Source organism: Papio anubis, chromosome 6 (genome assembly GCF_008728515.1).
Source record: "Papio anubis isolate 15944 chromosome 6, Panubis1.0, whole genome shotgun sequence".
NCBI classification, from domain to species: domain Eukaryota; kingdom Metazoa; phylum Chordata; class Mammalia; order Primates; family Cercopithecidae; genus Papio; species Papio anubis.
The window spans coordinates 102,370,155-102,395,099 of NC_044981.1; the positions used below are offsets into that span (position 1 = coordinate 102,370,155).

At 46.9% G+C, this 24,945-nt stretch overlaps 1 protein-coding gene across 1 annotated transcript; it reads left to right on the top strand.

The window, feature by feature from the left end:
* Positions 1–261: 261 nt before the first annotated feature.
* Positions 262–21,165, top strand: MTRES1 (mitochondrial transcription rescue factor 1). Its single transcript, XM_017958174.3, has 4 exons — positions 262–360; positions 11,725–12,206; positions 16,237–16,309; positions 20,639–21,165. The coding sequence occupies exons 2-4, from the start codon at positions 11,737–11,739 to the stop codon at positions 20,816–20,818; spliced, it is 723 nt and encodes a 240-aa protein (XP_017813663.3). The 5' UTR covers positions 262–360; positions 11,725–11,736; the 3' UTR covers positions 20,819–21,165.
* Positions 21,166–24,945: the final 3,780 nt, after the last annotated feature.

Here is a 24,945-nt window from a genome sequence, read left to right on the forward strand (position 1 = left end):
ACTCCAGCCTGGGCAACAGAGTGAGACTCGGTTTCAACAAAAAAAAAAAGAAAAGAAAAAAGAAAAAAAGAAAAATAAAAAAGAATTAAGATGAGCTCTCTTCGGTCAGGTGGAATCAGGCGGCGCTGGCTTCTTCGCTGGGCTCGCCTGCGGTTGTGCCCCAAGCCTACTTCCCGCTTAGTCCTCCGAGACGTGGCTTCCAGCAGGGGTCGCTGCTTCGCTGCCGCCCTGGCCTCGCGCCCAGCTCGACCCGCTCTCACCGCGCCGGCGCCGGCGGAAGGGGCGGGGCGCAGGTAGGGGTGGCCTGGAGGCCTGCAGTCCGCGCGGCCACGGGGAGGGACGAGAGGGCCTGACGAACAGGTGAGTGCGCCCCCTGTCACTTCGCCCTGCTGCCCCGCCCACGCTCCAGCCGTGTCTCCCCATGAGTGTCCCGTATTCTGCCAGCCTTGGGACGCCCCGCGAGCCCAGGGCTGCGCAGGGGTTGCGGTAATTGAGCGCGTCGAGGACTTCCGTTCCTGCGTCCGATCGCTCCTGCTGGCTCCGAATGCAGATTGCGAACCCGGGAACGCAGTTGTCCATTTCCTTTGACCTTGGGGACCCAGGAGGGTGCACTGCCCGCGGGGGCGGGGAGGGAGCTAGAGGAACCCGACCCTGTCTTAGCCCGCAGCCTTCGAGGTCTCCAAGTAAAGGGAAGGATCTTTAGCTGTATTAGACTTCAAAGCGTTTAGACCGGTTTCTCCATCTTACGGAGCGGTGAACGGGCTCAGGAATGTGAAGCGTTTCCTGGCGTCAAGCAGGTCAAAGTCAGCGCTGCTTTTCTTACAGACACTGCTTTTCTTACAGTCTTCGGTTAGTTCAGATTGTATACCTCTCCTGAAGATGTCACCCAGAACCTCCTATGAGCTTCTGCCGTGATCATTCCTCCACTCACCCTACACCAACGCCAAAGAGATCTTTTAAAATGAACTTCTATGAGGTCAATTCCCAGGGCCCATCATTGCGTGTTCTTTTTCTGATTCATTCGAATGCACCCGTTCTGATCAATTTTTATTCCACAGGGGGGTGTTGTTTTGTCGTTTTTTAAGACACTAGCTCTGTAGTCAAGCCTAGAATACAGTGCTGTGAACTCTGCTCATTGCAGCCTCCCCCTCCCAGGTTCAAGCGATTCTTCCGCCTCAGCCTCCCGAGTAGCTGTGACTACAGGTGTGCGCCACCACGCCTGGCTAATTTTTGTGTTTTTAGTAGAGACGAGGTTTCACCATGTTGGCCAAGCTGGTCTCGAACTCCTGGCCTCAAGTAATCCGCCCCCCTCAGCCTCCCAAAGTGCTGGAATTACAGGCGTGAGCCACTGCGTCTGGCCTATTTTTATTTTAGATCTCACTGTGTTGCCCAGGCTGATCTCAAGCTCTTGGACACAAGCGATTCTCCTGCCTTGGCCTCCCAAAGTGCTGGGATTATAGGCGTGAGCCACCTGCCTGACCTCATTTGCCCTCTCAATCCCCCTTACCCTGCTCCACTTTCTTCCCCTAGAGCATTAACCACCAGCTATCATGTAATTTACACGGTGTTTTTTTGTGTGTGTGTACCTGTTTCCCCTACTAGAGTATAAACTCTACAAGAATAGGAATCTTCATCCATATGTTTTTCCTCTGCTGAATTTCTAGTGCCGAAATTAGTGCGTGGCACATGGTGAGTGCTTAATTAAGGGGAGGAGGCCAGTGTTGCTGAAGCTGAATTTGCAAGAGTCAGATTGCAGATGAGGTTGGAGAGGAAATGGGGGCTGAGGGAGCACCAGATCCTGTAGAGCCTTTAGACCATGGTAGAGACTTTGCTTTTCTCTGAGTGCTTTTGTAGGGATTTGAGGAAAGGAGTGACATCGTATGAATGACTTTATTATGTACCCACATGGAGGTGTCAAATAGGCGTTAGATATTGTGTTGCAGGTCCCCAGGTTCATTGATTCACTAAGAGGACTCAAAAGACTCAGCACATAGTCATACTCACAGCTGTGATTTATTATAGCAAAAGGATACAAAGCAAAATAAGCAAAGGGAAAAGATGCATGGGACAAAGTCTGGAGGAAACCAGGTGCAGTCTTCTGAGTCCTCTCCTAGTGGAGTCACATGGGGTATACTTAATTCTTGCAGCATCAAATTATGACAAGACGTGAGAGATCTCTATCAGGAAAGTTCATAGAGCTCATTTTTCCAATAAAAAGTTACATAGGCACTGTCTGCCTACAGTGTGCCAAAATTTCAGCTACCCCAGAAAAACGCAGGTGTTCAGAATCACATTGTACAGTTTCAGCACAGTTAGCCGCTCTTATCCAGTTGGGAATTGTGGGAACCCTCATGAAGTTCAAGTTCCCAGACACTAGCCATGGGCCAACTATGCAAGCAGGCATTCTAAGGATAGCAATCTCAGGCCTGTTATATTAATTCTTTTCTGCACAGATGTACGAGTCTGGAATTTGGGAGAAAGTCCTGGAATGGGAATATAGATTAGGGTGTGATTGGCATATAGGTGGTATTTAAAGCCATAGAAATGATTGGTGTCTTGATAATGCATTTGTAAGAATTAATTGGGTACACTTAAGAGGTGAGCTGGATAAAGTGAATGTATAAGAGAAGAGGACCAAAGATAGAGCCCTGGGCCCCTCCAACTTTAAGATATCAGGGAAGGCCAGGCACAGTGGCTCAGGCCTGTAATCCTAGCACTTTGGGAGGCTGAGGTGGGCGGGTCACTTGAGGTCAGGATTTCCAAACCAGCCTGGCCCACATGGTGAAACCCTGTCTCTACTAAAAATATAAAAATTAGCCAGGTGTGGTGGTAAGCGCCCGTAATCCCAGCTACTTTGGAGGCTGAGGTGGGAGAATATGGCCTGAACCCAGGAGGCAGAGGTTGCAGTGAGCCAAAATCGCGCCACTGCACTCCAGCCTGGACAACAGAGGAAGACCCTGTCTCGAAAAGAGAAGAAAGGCCGGGCGCGGTGGCTCACGCCTGTAATCCCAGCACTTTGGGAGGCCGAGACAGGCGGATCACGAGGTCAGGAGATCGAGACCATCCTGGCTAAAATCGTGAAACCCCGTCTCTACTAAAAATACAAAAAATTAGCCGGGCGTGGTGGCAGGCGCCTGTAGTCCCAGCTACTCGGAGGCTGAGGCAGGGGAATGGCGTAAACCCGGGAGGCGGAGCTTGCAGTGAGCTGAGATCGCTCCGCTGCACTCCAGCCTGGGCGGCAGAGCGAGACTCCGTCTCAAAAAAAAAAAAAGAAAAAAGAAAGGAAAAGAAAAGAAAGATGATGTCAGGGAGAAGAGAAGGACGCAGCAAAGGAGTCTCCTTTTTTGGAGGTGGGGGAGATAAGAGTTTCGCACTTGTTGCCCAGTCTGGAGTGCAGTGGCCTCGGCTCACTGCAGCCTCCGCCTCCCAGATTCAAGTGATTCTCTTGCCTCAACCTCCTGAGTAGCTGGAATTACAGGTGCCCGCCATTGTGCCTGGCTAATTTTTTTTTTTTTTTTTTTTTTTTTTTGAGACGTTGTCTCACTCTTGTTGCCCAGGCTGGAGTGCAATGGCGCAATCTTGGCTCACTGCAACCTCCCCCTCCTGGGTTCAAGCGATTCTCGTGCCTCATCCTCCTGAGTAGCTGGGATTACAGGCACGTGCCACCACGCTCAGCTAATTTTTGTATTAGTAGTAGAGACAGGGTTTCTCCATGTTGGTCAGGCTGATCTCGAACTCCCAACCTAAGGTGATCCACTCGCCTTGGCCTCCCAAAGTGCTGGGATTACAGGCGTGAGCCACCGTGCCCGGCCAGCAAAGGAGTCTTGAAAAGCAGCAGCCACAGGAGAGATAGGAAGAAAACCAAGAGTGAGGTGTCTTGGAGACCAAGGGAAGAAGAGAGGCGTTATCAGTTTTTTCAAGTGCTGCTGAGAAGTCAATGAAGATGAGGACTAACATGACCTTTTGGATTTAGAAAATGAAAGGAGTGGAGTTGAGGAGAGTTAGACAACCATTTTGAGGAGTTTTATGGTAAAGAGGGGTAAGAAAAGAGTTGGTAGCTGGGGAGTGTGGAGGCAAGAGGTTTGTGTAATTGATTGCTTTTGAATGAGAGAAAAATAACAGCATCCTGTCCTTTACTATAGCCACCCCCACATTGACTCATTTCCTCACATATGCCAAGTGCCTGGCTAGGCCCTGGTATAAAACACGCAGTCCTTGTCGTCAGGGAACTGCCATTTAAGTGGAATGTGGGCAAGTAAACTGTCTGCCAGGGCACACATGTGAAAGCAGGTCCAGGGGAGGCTGAACCCTGCACCAGCTGGAGCGCAGAGCTAGAATGCCTGAGCTGGGCGTGGTGGATCACGCCTGTAATTCCAGCACTTTGGGAGACTGATGCAGGCAGATCACAAGGTTAGGAGTTCGAGACCAGGCTGGCCAACGTTGTGAAACCCATCTCTACTAAAAATACAAAAATTAGCTGGGCATGGTGGCCCGTGCCTGTAGTCCCAGCTACTGGGGAGGCTGAGGCAGGAGAATCGCTTGAACCCAGGAGGCGGAGGTTGCAGTGAGCTGAGATCACGCCACTGAACTCCAGCCCGGACGACAGTGCAAGACTCCATCTCAAAAAAAAAAAAAAAAAAAAAAAGCCTGAGTATCCTTGAATGCTCATCCTCATTCATCCTTGAATGAGAGAAAAATAACAGCATGCCAATGGAATAGTCCATTATCAAGCAAAAAAATTACTGTTGTAACGTGATGTTTCCCCATGGCTCAGTTTCAGGCCCCCTTTGCCCTTTGCTCACAGAACTCTGTAGGCATCCTTGCTCTGCGCTCCAGCTGATGCAGGATTCAGCCTCCCCTGGGCCTGCTTTCACATGTGTGCCATGGTAGGCAGTTTACTTGCCCACATTCCACTTAAACAGCAGTTCCCTGATGACAAGGACTCTGTGTTTTATACCAGGGCCTACCCAGGCACTTGGCATATGTGAGCAAATGAGTGATTGTGGGGGTGGCTGTAGTAATGGGCAGGATGCTCATTTCATTTCTAGAAATTGAATCTGCCACCATTCACTGGGTTTGGTATGTCCTGAGCAGAGGAGTGAAGAACAGGGCACTGTGTAGGCCCTATCACTAGCCTTAGAGTTTGGGAGATAATTTGTGACTTAATTTGAAAGTAACAAAAAAATGGATAGTGTTGGTGCAACCAGAGTATGGAAAAGGGCATGTGGAGCATGGCTTGGTAGAGGAGGATGTGGCTTGTGTGGAGTGTGGAGGAAGAGAAGACCGTGACAAAAGGACAGGAACTTTTCAGTAGTAGATATTTTTTTTTTCCAAATGAGCTGTAAGGAACCCAGTATTCTCCAGTGCTGCTTCGGTTGGAGAGGAGCTGGGTGCCTGGTTAGTTCTCTGGCACCCCCACTTCCAACTCAGGGCTTCCTTGAACAGTTTCAAAGTCCTGAGGCAGGGCCGGGTGCGGTGGCTCATGCCTGTAATCCCAGCACTTTGAGCAACCGAGGTGGGTGGATCACGAGGTCAGGAGATCAAGACCATCTTGACTAACACGATGAAACCCCGTCTCTACTAAAGATACAAAAAATTAGCCGGGTGTGGTAGCGGGTGCCTGTAGTCCCAGCTACTTGGGTAGCTGAGGCAGGAGAATGGCATGAACCTGGGAGGCGGAGCTTGCAGTGAGCCGAGATTGCACCACTGCACTCCAGCCTGGGCGACAGAATGAGACTCCGTCTCAAAAAAATAGTAACAAAGTTCTGAGGCAGAATCTGGGTCCTCCCTTGTGACCCTGAGTGCCCACTGCTGACAACTACAAATAGTCGTCATCTCCAGCAAGAATTAGGTTAATATGTTTCCTCAATTTTATGTTTTTAATGAATTTTATCTAAGCTTCCAACATCTGCCAATGTTTGCCTGCTAGAAAGTTAAGCTGATCACAGTGAGAGGTAGTGAGTAGCTAATAAACACAAGGGAATTCGTGGCTTGACATTTTGGTATGTTTTTTGAGTTTACAAGTGTATCTGATTCTAAATGGTTATTTTCTGCTAGGAAAGGTTTCCTAATGCAGGTAGATGTAACTCTACTTGTGACGTCGGCAGAGAGCCACATCATATCTAGGCATTCCTCAAAGTAAACAACGGTATGGTAAAAACTAGGACTTTTTTCAAAGGCAGGAAGAGTGTAAAAAAGATACTAAAAATAAATAAAAATAGGACGTACAGATGGGGAATGTGGGCACCCAGGGTCTGACACAGAAACAGGACTTCTACCCCTAGCCATGGGTACTTCCTTGCCCTAGGTGTCTCCTCTTAGGATTTCTTCTAAGTTGGGGCAACAGTTCCTCCCACTCTTCTGTCCCTGAAAACTATCTGTTCTTTCAGGTATTGCACTAGTTGGTGAGTTTTTATTCCAGAAAAAAAAAATAAGAAAATAGATGTCAGGGTGTGAAAGAAAGAGCACTTAACTTGGAGTTGGAAGACTGATGGACAGTTCAGCTTGGTAGTAATGAGTCTAGGCTTTGGAGCTTGGATGCCTAGATTTGAATAGTGTCTGTGTGACCCTATAGCTGAGATGGGCTTGTTGCAAGGAATAAATGAGTTAATGTGTAGAGCAATGCCTGGCCCACAGTAAAAACAATGAGCCTTAAGAAGACTTGACCAGCCAGGCGTGGTGGCTCACGCCTGTAATCCTAGCACTTCGGGAGGCCGAGGCAGGTGATCACCTGAGGTCAGGAGTTCAAGACCACCCTGGGCCACGTGGTGAAACCCTGTCACTACAAAAATACAAAAATGAGCCGGGCACAGCGGCACATGCCTGTAATTGCAGCTACTTGGGAGGCTGAGACACGAGAATCACTTGAACCCAGGAGGCGGAGGCTGCAGTGAGCCAGGATTGAACCTCTGCACTCCAGCCTGGGCAACAGAGTAAGACGCCATCTCATTTACTAGCTGTGCCACTTAGCTTATTCTTAAATTGCTTCAGCTTTTGTTTGTACTCATCTGCAAAATGAGGAGCAGCACAAAGTCATCCCTCCAGAAATGCTTTTTTTTTTTTTGAGGCGAGGTCTCGGCTCTGTCGCCCAGGCTGGAGTGCAGTGGATCTCAGCTCACTGCAAGCTCCGCCTCCCGAGGTTCCATGTTCTCCTGCCTCAGCGCCAGTAGCTGGGACTACAGGCGCCCGCCATCTCGCCCGGCTAGTTTTGTATTTTTTTTATTAGAGGCGAGGTTTCACCCGGGTTAGCCAGGATGGTCTCGATCTCCTGACCTGCATTGATCAGCCGTCGGCCTCCCAAAGATGCTGGGATTACGGAAGAAGCGAGCCACCGGCAGCCCGGCCCGTAGCTTTTTTTTTTTCTTGTTTTGAGACGGAGTTTCACTCTTGTTGCCCAAGCTGGAGTGCAATGGCACAGTCTCGGCTCACCACAACCTCCGCCTCCCGGGTTCAAGCAGTTCTCCTGCCGCAGCCTCCCAAATTGCTGGGATTACAGGCACGCACCACCACACCTGGCTAATCTTGTATTTTTAGTAGAGACCGGGTTTCTCCATGTTAGCCAGGCTGGTCTCAAACTCCCAACCGCAGGTGATCCGCCCACCTCGGCCTCCCAGAGTGCTGGGATTACAGGCATGAGCCGCCAAAGTAAAACTTTTAATAATGACTCTAGGACTTAGGACCAACACCGACTTCCTGGGGATGATGTTGGAGAGCTCTGGCCACCTATGGCTAAACCTTACTGTGTGTTTTGGGTGGTTGGGAGAGTGTGAGAGGCTGTGCTTATGAGTTAATTATTTTTCTTCAGATTTTCCATTGTGAAGGATCTATGCTAAAATCTTGTTAACAGTGGTTAACATGGATTGGACTAGGGCTGGTTTTAATTTTCTTTTTTTGAGATGGAGTTTCACTCTTGTCGCCCAGGCTGGAGTGCAATGGCACAGTCTTGGCTCACTGCAACCTCCACCTCCTGGGTTCAAGCGATTCTCCTGCCTCAGCCTCCCAAGTAGCTGAGACAACAGGCACCCACCACCCTGGCTGGCTAATTTTTGTATTCTTAGTAGAGACAGGGTTTCACCATGTTGGCCAGGCTGGTCTCAAACTCCTGACCTCAGGTGGTCTGCCAGCCTTGGCCTCCCAAAGTGCTGGGATTACAGGTAGTGAACCACCACATCCGGCCAATTTTCCTCATATTTTTTCAAATTTTCTACATGAAAATTTATTTTATATACATATAATCAGAAATTTTATGAAAATTATTGCATATAGGGGGTATACTCAGCCTTTTCTAGTTATGACTGTTGGGGGGGCATCTAATTTAAGTTAATGCCCCTGATATTCAAATATACTGCTGTTGCCAACACTGGGCCACTGGCCATACAAACCTGTGCCAAAGTTTTCCTAGACCCACAGTGAGAAAAATAAATGACAACAGTTGATTTCTTATAATGCTGAATGTATTCATCTTAAAGAAGTTTAATTCTGGCCGGGTGCTGTGGCTCACGTCTATAATCCCAGCACTTTGGGAGGCTGAGACGGGCCGATCACCTGAGGTCAGGAGTTCGAGACCAGCCTGACCAACATGGAGAAACCCCGTCTGTAATAAAAATACAAAATTAGCTGGGCGTGGTAGTGCATGCCTGTAATTGCAGCTGCCCAGGAGGCTGAGGCAGGAGAAGTGCTTGAACCCAGGAGGCAGAGGTTGCCGTGAACTGAGATCGAGCCATTTAACTCCAACCTGGGCAACAAGAGCAAAACGCCATCTCAAAAAAAGTTGTTTAATTCTGAGATGATGTCCTTCCTACTCTTTTGGCATGAAATCTTTCTTGGAGTCCACCATGAGGTATCTTTCTCAATTTTGTTTTTTCTGTAGAGATAGAGTCTCACTGTTGCCCAGGCTGGTCTCAAACTCCTGGGCTCAAGCAGTCTTCCTGCCTCAGCCTCCCAAAGTGCTGGGATACAGGTGTGAGCCACTGCTCCTAGCCTAGTTACCTGTAAAAAAATTTTTAATTGTACTAATCAATGAAATAGACAGTCTGGGAAATGCTGAAATCTGGTGTTTTCTTCCTTTATTTCTGATTATGTAAAATTTTATTTGTTTTCTTTTTTTGAGATGGAGGCGGCTCGCTCTCTTGCCCAGACTGGAGTACTGTGACACGATCTCGGCTCACTGCAACCTCTGCCTCCCAGGTTCAAGCACCCACCACCACACCCGGCTAATTTTTTTGTATTTTTAGTAGAGGTGGGATTTCACCGTGTTGGCCAGGATGGTGTCAAGGTCCTGACCTCAAGTGATCTGCCCGCCTCAGCCTCCCAAAGTGTTGAGATTACCGGCCTGAGCCACCATGCCCGGCCCCAGCTAATTTTTGTACTAAAAGTAGAGATGGGGTTTCGCCATGTTGGCCAGGTTGGTCTTGAACTCCTCACCTCAAGTGATCCTCCCTCCTTAGACTCCAAAGTGGTTGGATTGCAGACGTGAGCCACCGTACCCAGCCTGATTATGTAAAATTTAAAATTAGCGAGACCTCATCTCTACTAAATAAATTAAATCTAAAAAATTTAAAGGCATTCCTATTAATGGGTATTATTCATTCTCTATTACATTAGAATATGTGTAAAAGTAATTATTGGCAACGTTTCTTTTGAAGGTATTTCAGGTAGTTTCTAGTCATTATTTTAGAGTACTCTGGATTATATAGCATTTTATTTATTTATTTTATTTTATTTTTGAGACAGAGTCTCACTCTATCGCCCAGGCTGGAGTGCAGTGGTGCAATCTCAGCTCACTGCAACCTTTACCTCCCAGGGTCTAGCGATTCTCCTGCCTTAGCCTCCCAAGTAGCTGGGATTATAGGTGCATGCCACCACGCCCGGCTAATTTTTGTAATTTTATTAGAGATGGGGTTTCACCATGTTGGCCAGGCTGGTCTTGAACTCCTGACCTCAGGAGATCCACCCGCCTCAGCCTCCCAAAGTGCTGCGATTATAGGTGTGAGCCACCATGCCCACCCTAGCATTTTAAAATTGTTCCAAATTATAGTTATGTTGAAATAGAGGCTTTACATTCAGTCTGCTTTATTTCTCTTTCAAGACTTAGATTGGAGTCCCAAGAGTGGTGGATTAATAGAGTTGAGATTTTGTTGTATGCTCATCCCTACCAGGAAAATAAGACCCAAAATGTTAAATACAATTTAGAAGTAGCTAGCTCCATGTTTTTGAGTGGGCCATAATCAGAGGTATCAATCTTAAGGTACAGTCTAGGCACAAAGGAAAGTCATTTGCAGACTCCCAGTACAAGGATGTTGATCATATGGAAACCCTTCCCTCATTCCCAAATCATGGTCTCTAAAACCTTCTTGATATACTTGCAGGGGAGGGGGTGGGTGTGAGTCTGCCACCATCATAAGATGGTTTCTCCTTCATTTGAAGTAACTGTAGGAATTGATTGCTTTCTGACGTGTCACAAGCACTTGTCACAATTCCCTAGTTTGTGGGTCTCTAGACCCCTTCCTTGTCTGCTAGCTAATGCCTCTGTTAAACATGGGGAAGGAGATGTAAAAGGAGTTAAAATGCAGGTCTGTCCAGTTTGCTCACCCTTACCTCTCATTTGCTAGGGCTGGAGGTTGAAATAAAGTTTAGAGATTTACTCTCGATTTCATGAAGTCATGATCTGGTGTCCTTCCTTGGCAAAGTCAGTGTTGTAAGGATGTAATGTGTGTCAGTCAACAGTCTTTCTCTCCAAATTTTCCCTTAAAAAAAAAAAAAAAAAACCGGCCAGGCACAGTGGCTCACTCCTGTAATCGCAGCATTTTGGGAGGCCAAGGCAGGCAGATCACCTGAGGTCGGGAGTTTGAGACCACCTTGACCACCATGGAGAAACCCTGTTTCTACTAAAAATACAAAATTAGCCGGGCATGGTGATGCATGCCTGTAATTCCAGCTACTGGGGAGGCTGAGGCAGGAGAATAGCTTGAACCCGGGAGGCAGAGGTTGCGGTGAGCCGAGATGGTGCCATTGCACTCCAGCCTGGGCAACAAGAGCGAAACTCCATCTCAAAAAAAAAAAAAATTGAAAATTAAAAAAACCAAAAATCATCGAGAACTATTGTTAGTATTTTTTTAGAAGCAGTCAATACCCAAAGCTAATTTGGGGGAGGGAGAAGAGTAGAACCAGTGCTTTCACACATACTAGTATCACATTGGACCTTCCTGACAATCCTATGAGCTAATCACATTAGTTGCAGCTAGAAGATTCACTATGCTGTGATATATGGCCCCTGGTACATGCAGATTGATACAACTTTTTTTTTTTTTTTAAATTTTGAGATGTGGTTTCTTGTTGCCTGGGCTGGAGTGTAATGGCGTGATCTCGGCTCACTGCAACCTCTGTCTCCCAGGTTCAAGCGATTCTCCTGCCTCAGCCTCCTGAGTAGCTGGGATTACAGGTGCCTGCCACCACGCCTGGCTAATTTTTGTATTTTTAGTAGAGATGGGATTTGGCCATGTTGGCCAGGCTGGTCTTGTACTCCTGACCTCAGGTGATCTGCCCACCTCAGCCTCCCAAAGTGCTGAGATTACAGGCGTGAGCCACCGCGCCAGGCCCGATAGGACTTTTTAGGGGCGCATACATATAGTACTGGACAAAGTGTTCATAGTGCATATGGTTTATGTTGTAAGAACGTCATGACACTGCACTTGTGAGATAAAACTGATTTATTATCTGTTTCAGATTATAAGCGCCATGGCTATGGCTAGTGTTAAATTGCTTGCTGGTGTTTTAAGAAAGCCAGATGCCTGGATTGGACTCTGGGGTGTTCTCCGAGGGACACCTGCGTCATACAAACTCTGTACTTCCTGGAATCGATACTTGTATTTTTCTAGTACCAAGTTACGTGCACCAAATTATAAAACACTTTTCCATAATATTTTCTCACTGAGACTCCCAGGACTTTTACTATCTCCAGAATATATTTTTCCTTTTTCCATAAGACTCAAAAGTAATATAAGCTCTACAAAATCTACTAAAAAGTCTCTGCATAAAGTAGATGAAGAGGACTCTGATGAAGAAAACGATCATGACGAGATGAGTGAGCAGGAAGAGGAGCTTGAGGATGACCCTACTGTAGTCAAAGACTATAAAGACCTGGAAAAAGCAGTGCAGTCTTTTCGGTATGATGTTATCTTGAAGACGGGGCTAGATATTGGGAGAAAGTGAGTATGATACACCTTTCATTATAAACTCACTCGTAGTCGTGTTATTTTAATGTAGCATTCCAAATCACTTGGCCCATATTATGGTGAAGAATAACCACAATAAAAGGACCTTTATAGGTAACCTGTTTCAATTATTTCATTTTATAGATGAGCAAACTGATTTCCAAAGAAGTCAAGTGACTGCCTGCAAATCCCATGTGCCATATTAGAAAATTTGAATCTAAGACACAGTTGACTGTAAGATGAACCATTGATTTAATAACAGCTTCTTGAGGAGAACATGAATCACCATATTAGATGTATGTAGCAAGCATAAAATGCACCGGGATATTTCACAAATGCTATAATGTGAAACGGTACCTCGGCTGGGCACGGTGGCTCCTGCCTGTAATCCCAGCACTTTGGGAGGCCGAGCTGCGTGGATCACAAGGTCAGGAGTTCAAGACAGCCTGGCCAATATGGTGAAACTCTGTCTCTACTGAAAATACAAAAATTAGCCAGGCGAGGTGGCAGGCGCCTGTAGTCCCAGCTACTTGGGAGGCTGAGGCAGGAGAATTGCTTGAACCTGGGAGTCAGAGGTTGCAGTGAGCCGAGGTGGCGCCACTGCACTCCAGCCTGGGCAACAGAGCAAGACTCCATCTGGAAAAAAAAAAAAGGTACCTCTTAGAATTAACAGCATGATGTATAATAAGATGATGGTTAAGAATGCAGGCTTTGGCCAGGCGCGGTGGTTCATGCCTGTAATCCCAGCACTTTGGGAGGCTGAGGCAGGCAGATCACAAGGTCAGGAGATCGAGACCATTCTGGCTAGTACAGTGAAACCCATTCTCTACTAAAAATACAAAAAATTAGCTAGGCGTGGTGACAGGCACCTGTACTCCCAGCTGCTCAGGAGGCTGAGACAGGAGAATGGCATGAACCTGGAGGTAGAGCTTGCAGTGAGCTGAGATGGCGCCACTGCACTCCAGCCTGGGCGACAGAGCGAGACTCCGTCTCAAAAAAAAAAAAAAAAACCAGAATGTGGGCTTTGGAGCCAGATTACTGGGTTTCAGTCCTGGTTCTGTGTGACCTTGGGTTAGTTACTTAAACTTTCTGAGCCTCAGTTTTCTCATCTGTAAAATGAAGATGATAGAACCTAGTTTAGAAAGTGGTTGCTAGGATTGAGTGCGTATATATCTATCTCAAGTACTTATAACAGTGTCTGGCACATAGTAGGTACTCAATATATGCGGGCTGTTTTGAAGAAAATACTACATATGTTAATGTATAATAGAGGTATTGAGTCTAACCTTTCAGATTTCTTTTTTTTTTTTTTTTGAGACGGAGTCTCGCTCTGTGGCCCCAGCTGGAGTGCAGTGGCGTGATCTCGGCTCACTGCAAGCTCCACCTCCTGGGTTCGCGCCATTCTCCTGCCTCAGCCTCCCAAGTAGTTGGGACTACAGGCGCCTGCCACCACGCCCAGCTAATTTTTTTGTATTTTTTTAGTAGAGACAGGGTTTCACTGTGCTAGCCAGGATGGTCTCGATCTTGTGACCTCATGATCTGCCCACCTCGGCCTCCCAAAGTGCTGGGATTACAGGCGTGAGCCACTACGCCCAGCAAAGATTTCTTTAGTATTCTGATTCCCTCTCTGCTAGATTAATTATATAAGAATAGTGGCCTTCATTGTTCATTTATTCCCTTAGGAATGATTGCATGCATATTGTATACAATGTAAGAATTGTGATATGAATAAATGCAGAAAAAGTCTTGTATAGTTTTTACCTTTATGACCTAATGTAATGTCATAGTTTAATTTTTTAATCCTTGAAGCTTAAGAGATTCATAAAAAGGGCTGGGCGTGGTGGCTCACGCCTGTAATCCCAGCATTTTCAGAGGCCGAGGCAGGTGGATCACAAGGTCAGGTGATCAATACCATCCTGGCTAACACAGTGAAACCCCGTCTCTACTAAAAATAGAAAAAATTGGCTGGGCGTGGTGGTGGGCGCCTGTAGTTCCAGCTAATCAGGAGGCTGAGGCAGGAGAATGACGTGAATCTGGGAGGCGGAGCTTGCAGGGAGCCAAGATCGCGCCACCGCACTCCAGCCTGGGCGACAGAGCGAGACTTCATCTCAGAAGAAAAAAAGAGAGATTAATAAAAATGAGCCAGCCCACAGGCCCCGCCCTTGGCATTCTGATTAGGGTGCCATTAGAGAATGTTCTGTAAACTCTGTAAACTCTGGCAAACTAATAAGGAGGCCTCTCCTCTCCCAGAGTAGAAACTGCTGCTGTTATTATTAAGCCAAGCTCCACATGTCAGTCACCTGGAATCAGATCATCAAAAAGAAAGGGTGTACTGATTTTTAGCTGCTTCCTCCCCTGGTCTTGTTGCCCCAGTGACTTAAGTTCAGAGAGAACAGCAGCTGTCAGATTGGAATTTCCCCAGCCTCAGTACAAACTGGCAGAGGGTTTCTTAATAGCCTTGCCATACACGTGGTGCCTGGTTTTTCTCTCAGTGTACAGAGCAGGTATCTGAGGGGAAGGCAGTGCCCACTCACTTTGGCTGTCGTGAATCACCAGAGCTGCAGCCTGGTCATGTGATCTCTGCACTGGGAGTCAGGTGGAGTACCCCACCTGTCCAGAATGGAGCTTGACATGTATGCTAAAACCTCTCTTAAGGCTCCATCCAATTAACTGCCTAAATCTTTGCAGCAGTTCAACATCTATTTAGAAATGCCCTTTGGTCTCCCTGTTTTAGATACACAACAGAGCAGGTGACTTTCAGTTTCCCAGGACTCAAAATGGAGACTGTGGAGAATCACCGTCAGAGTAAACATTAATGGAAGGCTGGGCGCGGTGGCTCACGCCTGTAATCCCAGCACTTTGGGAGGCCGAGGCGGGCAGATCACGAGGTCAGAGATCGAGACCATCCTGACTAACACGGTGAAACCCCGTCTCTACTAAAAATACAAAAAAAAAAAAGCCTGGCGTGGTGGCAGGCGCCTGTATTACCAGCTACTTGGGAGGCTGAGTCAGGAGAATGGCGTGAACTTGTTAGGCAGAGCTTGCAGTGAGCCAAGACCGCACCTGCACTCCAGCCTAGGCAATGGAGCGAGAATCTGTCTCAAAAAATAATACTAATAATAAAAATGGCAAGTGTTTCTCTCAAACTTGTATATAGTTGATGCTTGAACAGTGTGGGGGTTCGGGGTGCCAACCCCCACGCGGTTGAAATGCCACATACAACTTTTGACACTTGTAATATTTTGACACTCTGAAAACTTAACTACTGATACAGCCTACTGTTGACCAAAGGCCTTACTGATACACAGTTACAATAAAGTAAGCTCGAGAAAAGAAAATGTTACTAAGAAAAGCGTAAGAAAGTGAAAATATATATACTATTTATTAAGTGGAAGTGGATCATCATGAAGGTCTGCATCCTGGCTGAGGAGGAGGAGGAAGAGGAGTTGTGGACTTGCCCTCAGGGGTGGCAGAGGCTAAAGGAAATCCACATATAAGTGGATCTGCACAGTTTGGGCCCGTGCTGGCCAAGGGTCAACTGCGATTGTTTTGAGTGTATTTCTATATTTTAAAGCACTTTACCTTTAAAAAAATAGATACAAGGCAGGGCGCAGTGTTTCACGCCTATAATCATAGCACTTTGGGAGGCCAAGGTGGGCGGATCACAAGGTCAGGAGTTCAAGACCAGCCTGGCCAACAGTGAAACCCCATCTCTCCTAAAAATACAAAAGTTAGTCAGGCATGTTGGCGTGTGCCTGTAGTCCCAGCTACTGGGAGGCTGAGGCAGGAGAATCACTTGAAACCGGGAGGTGGAGGTTGCAGTGAGCCAACATCACACCACCGCATTCCAGCTTGGGCAACAAAGTGAGACTTTGTCTCAAAAAACAACAAAAAAATAGATTTGAGGGTACAAGTGCCATTTCGTTACATGGATATATTGCGTGGTGATGAAGTCTGGGCTTTAGTGTACCCATCACCCAAATTGTGTACATCGTTGCTTTTTTTTTTTTTTTTTTTTTTGTAGCAAAGTGGAAGATGCATTCTACAAAGGTCAACTCAGACTGAATGAGGAAAAATTATGGAAGAAAAGCAGAACGGTGAGATACTAACCTAAAATGACAGCCAGATGTTTTCATCACTTACTCTGCTAGTAACTGAATTAATGCTGCCCCAAATTTTCCCTCTGGCTCCTCTTCCTTCTCTGAGGTCCTCTGTGGTCCTCCAGCTCAAGCTGGTGGGAATTAGCTACAGGCTTCAGACACAGGCACTTTCACTTTTGCAGCCTTAATGACCTTCTGATGAAGCTTCTCCCTTTTAAAATTTTAGAATACGCCACTGTTCGAACTGGCAGAAATCCATTAATTAAACTTCCAGGTCATTAATGTTAGCCCTCATGGAATCCACATAATCAGATTTCAAAGAAACATGTGATCCATGTAGAGTTGTTCTTTGGCCAGTGGTATCTGAGCAGATGTGTAGTTCTCTACAGCTCAGCAGTACCCAGCGAGTGCTTGCTGGATGCACAGCTTTGTGTGCAGAGCAGCTATAAAAAATGATGTGTTCTGTATTTTCTGACAAGTCCATATCAATACTGTTGTTAAGTGAAAGTTACAAGAAAATGTGTTTCCAGTCTCCGCTTTTCTAACAATAAATCATATATAAAAATTCACAGTGGCTTATGCTTGTAATCCCAGTACTCTGGGAGCTGAGGCCTGCGGATCACTTGAGCCCAGGAGTTCAAGACAAGCCTGGGCAGCATGGCAAAGCTCTATTTCTACAAAAAATACAAAAACTTAGCCAAGCGTGGTGGCGGGCGCTTGACCCAGCTACTTGGGAGGCTGAGATGGGAGGATTACCTAAGCCTGGGAGGTCAAGGCTGCAGTGAGCCATAATCATGCCAGTGCGCTCCAGTTTGGGTGACAGAGTGAGACCCTGTCTCAAAAAAGAAAAAAAAAAAATTCTGTCCAGGCACAGTGGCTCACGCCTGTAATCCCAGCACTTTGGGAGGTCAAGGCAGGCGGATCACAAGGTCAGGAGATCAAGACCATCCTGGCGGCCGGGCGCGGTGGCTCAAGCCTGTAATCCCAGCACTTTGGGAGGCCGAGATGGGCGGATCACGAGGTCAGGAGATCGAGACCATCCTGGCGAACACCGTGAAACCCCGTCTCTACTAAAAAATACAAAAAACTAGCCGGGCGAGGTGGCGGGCGCCTGTAGTCCCAGCTACTCGGGAGGCTGAGGCAGGAGAATGGCGTAAACCTGGGAGGCGGAGCTTGCAGTGAGCTGAGATCCGGCCTCTGCACTCCAGCCCGGGCTACAGAGCGAGACTCCATCTCAAAAAAAAAAAAAAGACCATCCTGGCTAGCATGGTGAAACCCATCTCCACTAAAAATTAGCTGGGCGTGGTGGCAGGCGCCTATAGTGCCGGCTACTCGGGAGGCTGAGGCAGGAGAATGGCATGAACCCAGGAGACAGAGCTTGCAGTGAGCTGAGATGGTGCCACTGCACTCCAGGCTGGGCAACAGAGTGAGACTCCCATCTCAAAAAAAAATTCTGTTAGAAAATATGTTTTTGTAAAAGTAAATTACATATATATACACATCTGGAATTACAATGCTGCTATTACTAGTATTTATCTTTAAGTGAAACATTATGGATTATGTTAATTTTCTTCATGCTTTTTATTTTCTGAATTTTTTTGCCATGCGTATGTATCACTTTCATAATTGGAAAAAACAATACTGGTAATAAAAGTTAACAAAACACAATAAAAAGGTATGACAGAGACCCTTAAAAAGTGTGGAAGACACAAGACATGTGAGGTGTTGGAAGACATAATCTAACTCCGTGTTCAGGGAACAAAGGTTCCAGAGAAGTTAGATGTACTTTGGAGATTGTTTTGATTTCATCTTTCATATTTCAAAATATCCCTGGGGTTGGAGGATCCAAGCTACATCCGGTTGCCCTAGGACATGGGACATTGAGGCTGTCAGCTGTGCATCTGGGTGAGCACTGAGGCTTCCTGCAGTCCTTGCTAGCTGGGATCATGCAGGTTCTTGCAGGTCTGTGGGCAGAAGGAGGGAAAAGTCCCCCATGCTGTCTCAGCCTCCAAGTCCCAAGGCACTGGTGATGCTCCTGACTTGAACCGGCAGGCTGGGACTGTGGCTGTTAGCTGTTGCTCAGTGAGCTGCATGCAGTCATAAACCCTTCTCATCTCTGAATTGCTTTTTCCTCCTTTAGCCTGCCCTCCTTCTAAGCTGCAGTATTCCAAAAACAAGATGTGTTCTTGGAGTAAAGAATGATTACTCCCTGAAAACCCTGTCTCTGTGCTGGGGTCTCATTTACAAACCCCACTAGACTATTTTTCTCCCCCCACCGTTTTGTGATGTTGTTAACTACAGCCTAATTGCTGCTGCCTCATTCTGCCTTGGGTGTTCTGTTGTCTCAGCTGCCTTCCAGGTTTCTTGTGAGGGTCAGCAAAGGAAGGGGGCATTATTAACACTCAGCTGTCTTGTTACTAGGAGGCCTGGTAGCCATGGAAACTGCAGCTAACTGGAGATTTGAAATGTAGATATTTGGAACAGCCCCTAATCCCAGCCAGTTTTGCTTTGTGTCTGCTGAGGGACAGGGCTGTGGAGGGGAATAAAGAATGCCTCGCCTTCCCTGGTCGGCTCTGTGGAGCCAGTGCCTGGCTGCTGACCCCAAAGGGTCAGGTGCTTGTCTGATGCAGCAGCTCTAACCCTCGCTGCCTGCAATTCAGCAAAGCTTTTCTTTGAGCTGAAAACCAGGTGAAACCCAGGGTGTGGTAGGTGTTGGGTAATTGTTGATTAAACAGTGGCTGTGTGGTGCCCAAGTATGGGGAGTGAATCCTTCCTAAACTCATCTCTTCCTGGGATCAGTCGGGTAAAGGAGGAACACCCCTTCTCTACGCTACAAGGAAGCCCCAAAGGGATTCGTTCCTTAGCCACACACTAGCCTGCTCTTTAGAGAGGCAGACATCATGCACAATATCTCTATGAAAGGATATACATAGAGTATCCTTTTCTTTGTATATCTTCTTTGCTTTTCTTTTTCCTTTTCCTTTTTATTTTTATTTTCTTTTAGAGACAGGGTCTTGCTCGGTTTCCCAGGCTGGAGTACAGTGGTGCAGCCATAGCTTGTTGCAGTCTTGACTTCTGGGCTCAAGTGATCTTCCCACCTCAGCCTCCCGAGTAGCTGCTATGACAGGCACACCACCATATCTGGCTATTTTTTCATTTTTTATAGAGACAGGGTCTCACTGTGTGGTCCAGGCTGGTCTTGAACTCCTGACCTCAAGTGATCCGCCCACCTTGGCCTCCCAAAGTGCTGAGATTACAGACATGAGACACCACACCTGGCCTATATACCTTTTCTTCATATACCCTTTTGTATCTTCTAAATTTTTTATCGCATGCATATATTACTTATTGAAAATGAATTGTAGGCCAGGTGCAGTGACTCACACCTGTAATCCCAGCACTTTAGGAGGCCAAGGCAGGCGGAACACTTGAGACCAGGAGTTTGAGACCAGTCTGGCCAACATGGTGAAACCCCGTCTCTACTAAAAAAACAGAAAGTTGGCCGGGCGCGGTGGCTCAAGCCTGTAATCCCAGCACTTTGGGAGGCCGAGATGGGCGGATCACGAGGTCAGGAGATCGAGACCATCCTGGCTAACATGGTGAAACCCCGTCTCTACTAAAAAATACAAAAAACTAGCCGGGCGAGGTGGTGGCAGCCTGTAGTCCCAGCTGCACAGGAGGCTGAGGCAGGAGAATGGCGTGAACCCGGGAGGCGGAGCTTGCAGTGAGCTGAGATCCGGCCACTGCACTCCAGCCTGGGCGACAGAGTGAGACTCTGTCTGAAAAAAAAAATAATAATAATAATAATAATTTGAATGAAATAAGGCACCCTCCCTTTCTTTCTTTCTTTCTTTTTTTTTTTGAGACGGAGTCTCCTGCTGTCGCCCAGGCTGGCATGCAGTGACACGATCTCAGCTCACTGTAACCTCCGCTTCCCGGGTTCAAGTGATTCTCCTGCCACAGCCTCCCGAGTATCTGGGGTCACAGGCACCCACCACCACACCCAGCTAATTTTTGTATTTTTAGTAGAGATGAGGTTTCACCATGTTGGCCAGGCTGGTCTCGAACTCCTGACCTCAGGTGATCCACCCAGCTTGGCCTCCCAAAGTGCTGGGATTACAGGCGTGAGGCACCGCATCTGGCCAAGGCACCCTCCCTTTCATGCTGAGGCACTGGGGATAGGTGACAGTGACCGAGGTCAGGGCCTTTTCTCACCTGCCCCTCCTCTGGATCGTGATCATGTGGTGAAAACTCAAAGCAGTAGTGTTTGCATTGGTCTGGATTTCCTGAAGTGTAACCAAGCCTCCGTTTTCTTTTAATTTTCAGGTGAAAGTGGGAGATACATTGGATCTTCTCATTGGAGAGGATAAAGAAGCAGGAACAGAGACAGTTATGCGGATTCTCTTGAAAAAAGTGTTTGAAGAGAAGACTGAAAGTGAAAAATACAGAGTGGTGTTACGGCGGTGGAAAAGTTTAAAGTTGCCTAAGAAGAGAACATCTAAATAAATGGATTGCTTTTTAGCAATAAAGCTGCTCTCTAGTGGTAGAGGAAGGGGTCACCTGAAAAAGAGGACATTTTTATTAAAATAAAGTTCTCTTAGCGTGTGTGGAATCTGCTGAGCCATTTTGTAGAAACTAGGATCCATATCTGGAGACACTTCCCAAGGCCTGCCTTACCCCCACCCCCTGCCCACCTTGATCCAGGCCCCTTTGACCTCCTCGTGTGAGAACCCCTTTGCCAGAGTGAGACGTGTGCAGAATGAACTAAGCCCCAGAGGGTTTTAATGGCTTGCCTGCTGTTTCCCACATAAACTACCTCAGGAGTCATTGTAAAATAAACTGGCCTTGTTGTCTCTTAGTGTTTTTATTTAAAATGTTCCCTGTCCAGCGGGGCCAGCTTCCCAGGTTCAGGTTTCTTTAGACAAAACCAAGCAAAGTCAAGGGTACTTTCAGATGTTAGGGGATAACCTCTGGGAGAGCCCTTTCTCCCCTGCCCTTCCGAACTACCAGTGGCAGGGGACCTTAGTTCCCTTCAATTTGTCTTCACAAGTCTGGATGAATAAAGTTTTTCCAGCTAATTTCAAACCAGCTAGTTAGAGCCCATTTGAAATTATTAGTTTAGGGCAGGCAGGGGTCCATAAACGAAGGCAGCCAAAGACTTGTGTTCTATGGCCCTTGAGCCAAGAATGGTTTTTACATCACACATGCATGCACACACACACACAGCCAGAGACCTTCTGTGGCCCACAAAGCCTAAAATATTTACTTTAAAAAAAAAAAACCTTTTGGCTTGGCACAGTGGCTTACACCTGCTAACTCGGCATTTTGGGAGGCCAAGGCAGGTGAATCACTTAATCCCAGGAGTTTGAGATCAGCCTGGGGGCAACATAGATTTCATCTCTCTCAAAAAAAAAAAAAAAGACATATTTTTGTAGAAGGGGGTTCTCACTCTGTTGCCCAGGCTGTCTCCAACTCCTGGGCTCAGGTGACTGTCTCATTTTGGCTTCCTAAAGTGCTGGGATTACAGGCATGAGCCACTGTACCTGGCCAAAGTCTAAAATATTTACTATCTACCTCTTTACAGAAAAAGTTTTTTGACCCCTAGTTTAGGGTAATCAGTAAGGGTTTAATTTTCGGGTGAAAGTAAACATACCTGTTTTATCAATGAAGAGAATAAAACCAATTCTAATTCTCAAAGTGTCATAAAATGGATGAAGGCTTACCAGAGTAGTGTGGTGGGGTAGACACACACATAATGTACATCATCTAAGAAAGGACCTATGGATGAATAGGCCAGGCTATAGATTCCCAGGAGCTGTTTGCTGGCACTTGGAGAGGTTACTTCCAATAAGAGACTTGTTAGATTATGTCACATCAGAAAGACTGGCCCAGGCACAGTGGCTCACACCTGTAATCCCAACACTTTGGGAAGCTGAGGCTTGAGGTCAGGAATTTGAGACCAGCCTGGCCAACACGGTGAAACCCCATCTCTACTAAAAATACAAAAATTAGCTGGGCATGGTGGCAGGCACGTGTAATCCCAACTACTCAGGAGGCTAAGGCAGGAGAGAATCGCTCGAACCTGGGAGGCAGAGGTTGCAGTGAGCAGACATCGCGCCCCTGCACTCCAGCCTGGGCGACAAGAGCAAGACTCCATCTCAAAAAAAAAAAAAAGACCCTGTATCTGGGCTCTTATTTGTCCCCCAGGAATTCCTGAGAATCCTTAACTGGCAGTGAAGAGAAACTTCTGTAGCCCAAAGCAGTGGGATGTTTGGGCTCGTGTGTCTGGAACTGTTAACCAGCTTATTTATTTATTTATTTTTTTGAGACGGACTCTTGCTCTGTCACCAGGCTGGAGTGCAGTGGTGTGATCTCGGCTCACTGCAACCTCCGCCTCCCAGGTTCAAAGGATTCTCCTGCCTCAGCCTCCCGAGTAGCTGGGATTACAGGTGCCCACCACCATGCCCAGCTATTTTTTTTGTATTTTAAGTAGAGATGGGGGTTTAACCATGTTGGTCAGGCTGATCTCGAACTCCTGACCTCATGATCCGCCCACCTCAGCCTCCCAAAGTGCTGGGATTGCAGGCGTGAGCCACCAAGCCCAGCATAACATCTTTCTTCTACACACAAGCCTCACAGCCCGCTGCTTCTGCCTTTTGGTAGCTGCTACCTCCCAATCTATAGCTTGGAATTTCTGGAAGGGCACTGAAAATGAATGTGGCTTTCCAAATTTACTATCCTCTCAAAGACACGCTGTGCTGGCCGTTTTTTTGTTTGTTTGTTTGTTTTTTGTAAAGTTTTTTGTTCAACATTATTGCTAACAGATTGGGTAAATATAATATCAAAAGTAGGATGGTCCTGAAGGCATGGATCCCGATAAACTTTTCTTTTTTTTTTTTTTTTTGAGGTTGAGTCTTGCTCTGTTGCCCCGGCTGGAATGCAATGGTACAATCTCGGCTTGCTGCACCCTCTGCCTCCTGGGTTCAAGCGATTCTCCTGCCTCAGCCCCCCGAGTAGCTGCAATTACAGATGTCTGCCACCACGCCTGGCTAATTTTTTGTATTTTTAGTAGAGACGGGGTTTTGCCATGTTGGCCAGCCTGGTTTGGAACTCCTGACCTCAGGTGATCTACCCACCTCGGCCTCCCAAAGTGCTAGGATTATAGTCAGGAGCCACCACGCCTGGCCAATGGGACTTTAAAGTTGGTGAGACCTTCCCTAAGGCAGACAAGTGAAGTCCTAAAGACCACAGTCAAGGCCAGACCACAGGTGTCTAAAATGGAGAATTTCTGTTTAGAGGTCAAGTACGGACTCGCTTCTGGAGTCTCACTCAGAGGAGTCACTATTAGACGCTTCTTCATAGAATGCATGGAGAATTTTTGTTAGGATTGTAGGAGAAATCCCTTAATTTTTTTTGTTTTGTTTTTTTGCTTTTTTGTTTTTGTAACCGTTATTTTGCTTAAATCCTTTAATTCTTGATTCTAAGACAGACAAATGAAAGGTGAGGCTGAAATGATAGTGGCTAACTCTTTGGATGTAAGCAATGCAATCAGTATTAACTACCTGACGAGAAGGTACCCATCACCATGGCCTTCCTTACCTATGCTGAAGTATATGCCTCTTTATGCATGGAACTGTGCCTCGGTTAAGATTTTAGCTTGTCAAAACCAAGGAGGAGAGGCATGTCGAATACCCTGTGTCAGAAAGAGCACAAGCTACACCAGAAACACCAGGCTCTTGAATTCCACTGTCACTACTCACAGCACACTTAGCAACTATAGATCAGTCTCTGGAGAAACAGGAGTCCGGAAACACTGCAGTCCTTGCAGGTGTGCCTCAGGCCAGAGCCCAGCCCGATTCCATCTGCATGGCCTCAGCTGTCTGCACTGTGAGGAGGAGCCAAGCTTCCCAGTCTGGTTCTATCTTTGCACATCTTGAAAATTGGCTTCAGGTAACAGATGTCAGGTTTTGTGCTGTTTACTACCAGAACCTTCTCTTCAAGCGCAAATGGGCTTTATTTATTTATTTATTTATTTATTTATTTATTGAGAGAAGTCTCGCTCTTGTCCCCCAGGCTTGAGTGCAATGGCTTGGTCTCGGCTCACTCTTACCTCCGCCTCCCAGGTTCAAACGATTCTCCTGCCTCTGCCTCCCAAGTAGCCAGGCTGGTCTCGAACTCCTGACCTCAGGTGATCCACCCGCCTCGGCCTCCCAAAGTGCTGGGATTACAGGCATGAGCTACCAGGCCCGGCCAACTTCTTAACTATCAACTCACGAGGCTGGGACTTGTTAGAATTATGGATCACTGCCCAGCAGATAGCTGGTCCTCCAAATGTATTTGATGAATGAATCAACTGCCTTAGAGGCAGAGATGTTCTTACTGCATTCCTTAGTCTATTTTCTGTGGCATTGAAAGATTTTCTGGTTTTGGGGGATTGTTTTTTACTTTTTGTTTTTTAACACAGAGTTTCGATCTTGTTGCCCGGCTGTAGTGCAATGGCACAGTCTCGGCTCACTGCAACCTCCACCTCCCAGGTTCAAGCGATTCTCCTGCCTCAGCCTCCCAAGTAGCTGGGATTACAAGCACCTGCCACCATGCCCAGCTAGTGTTTTGTATTTTTAGTAGAGATGAGG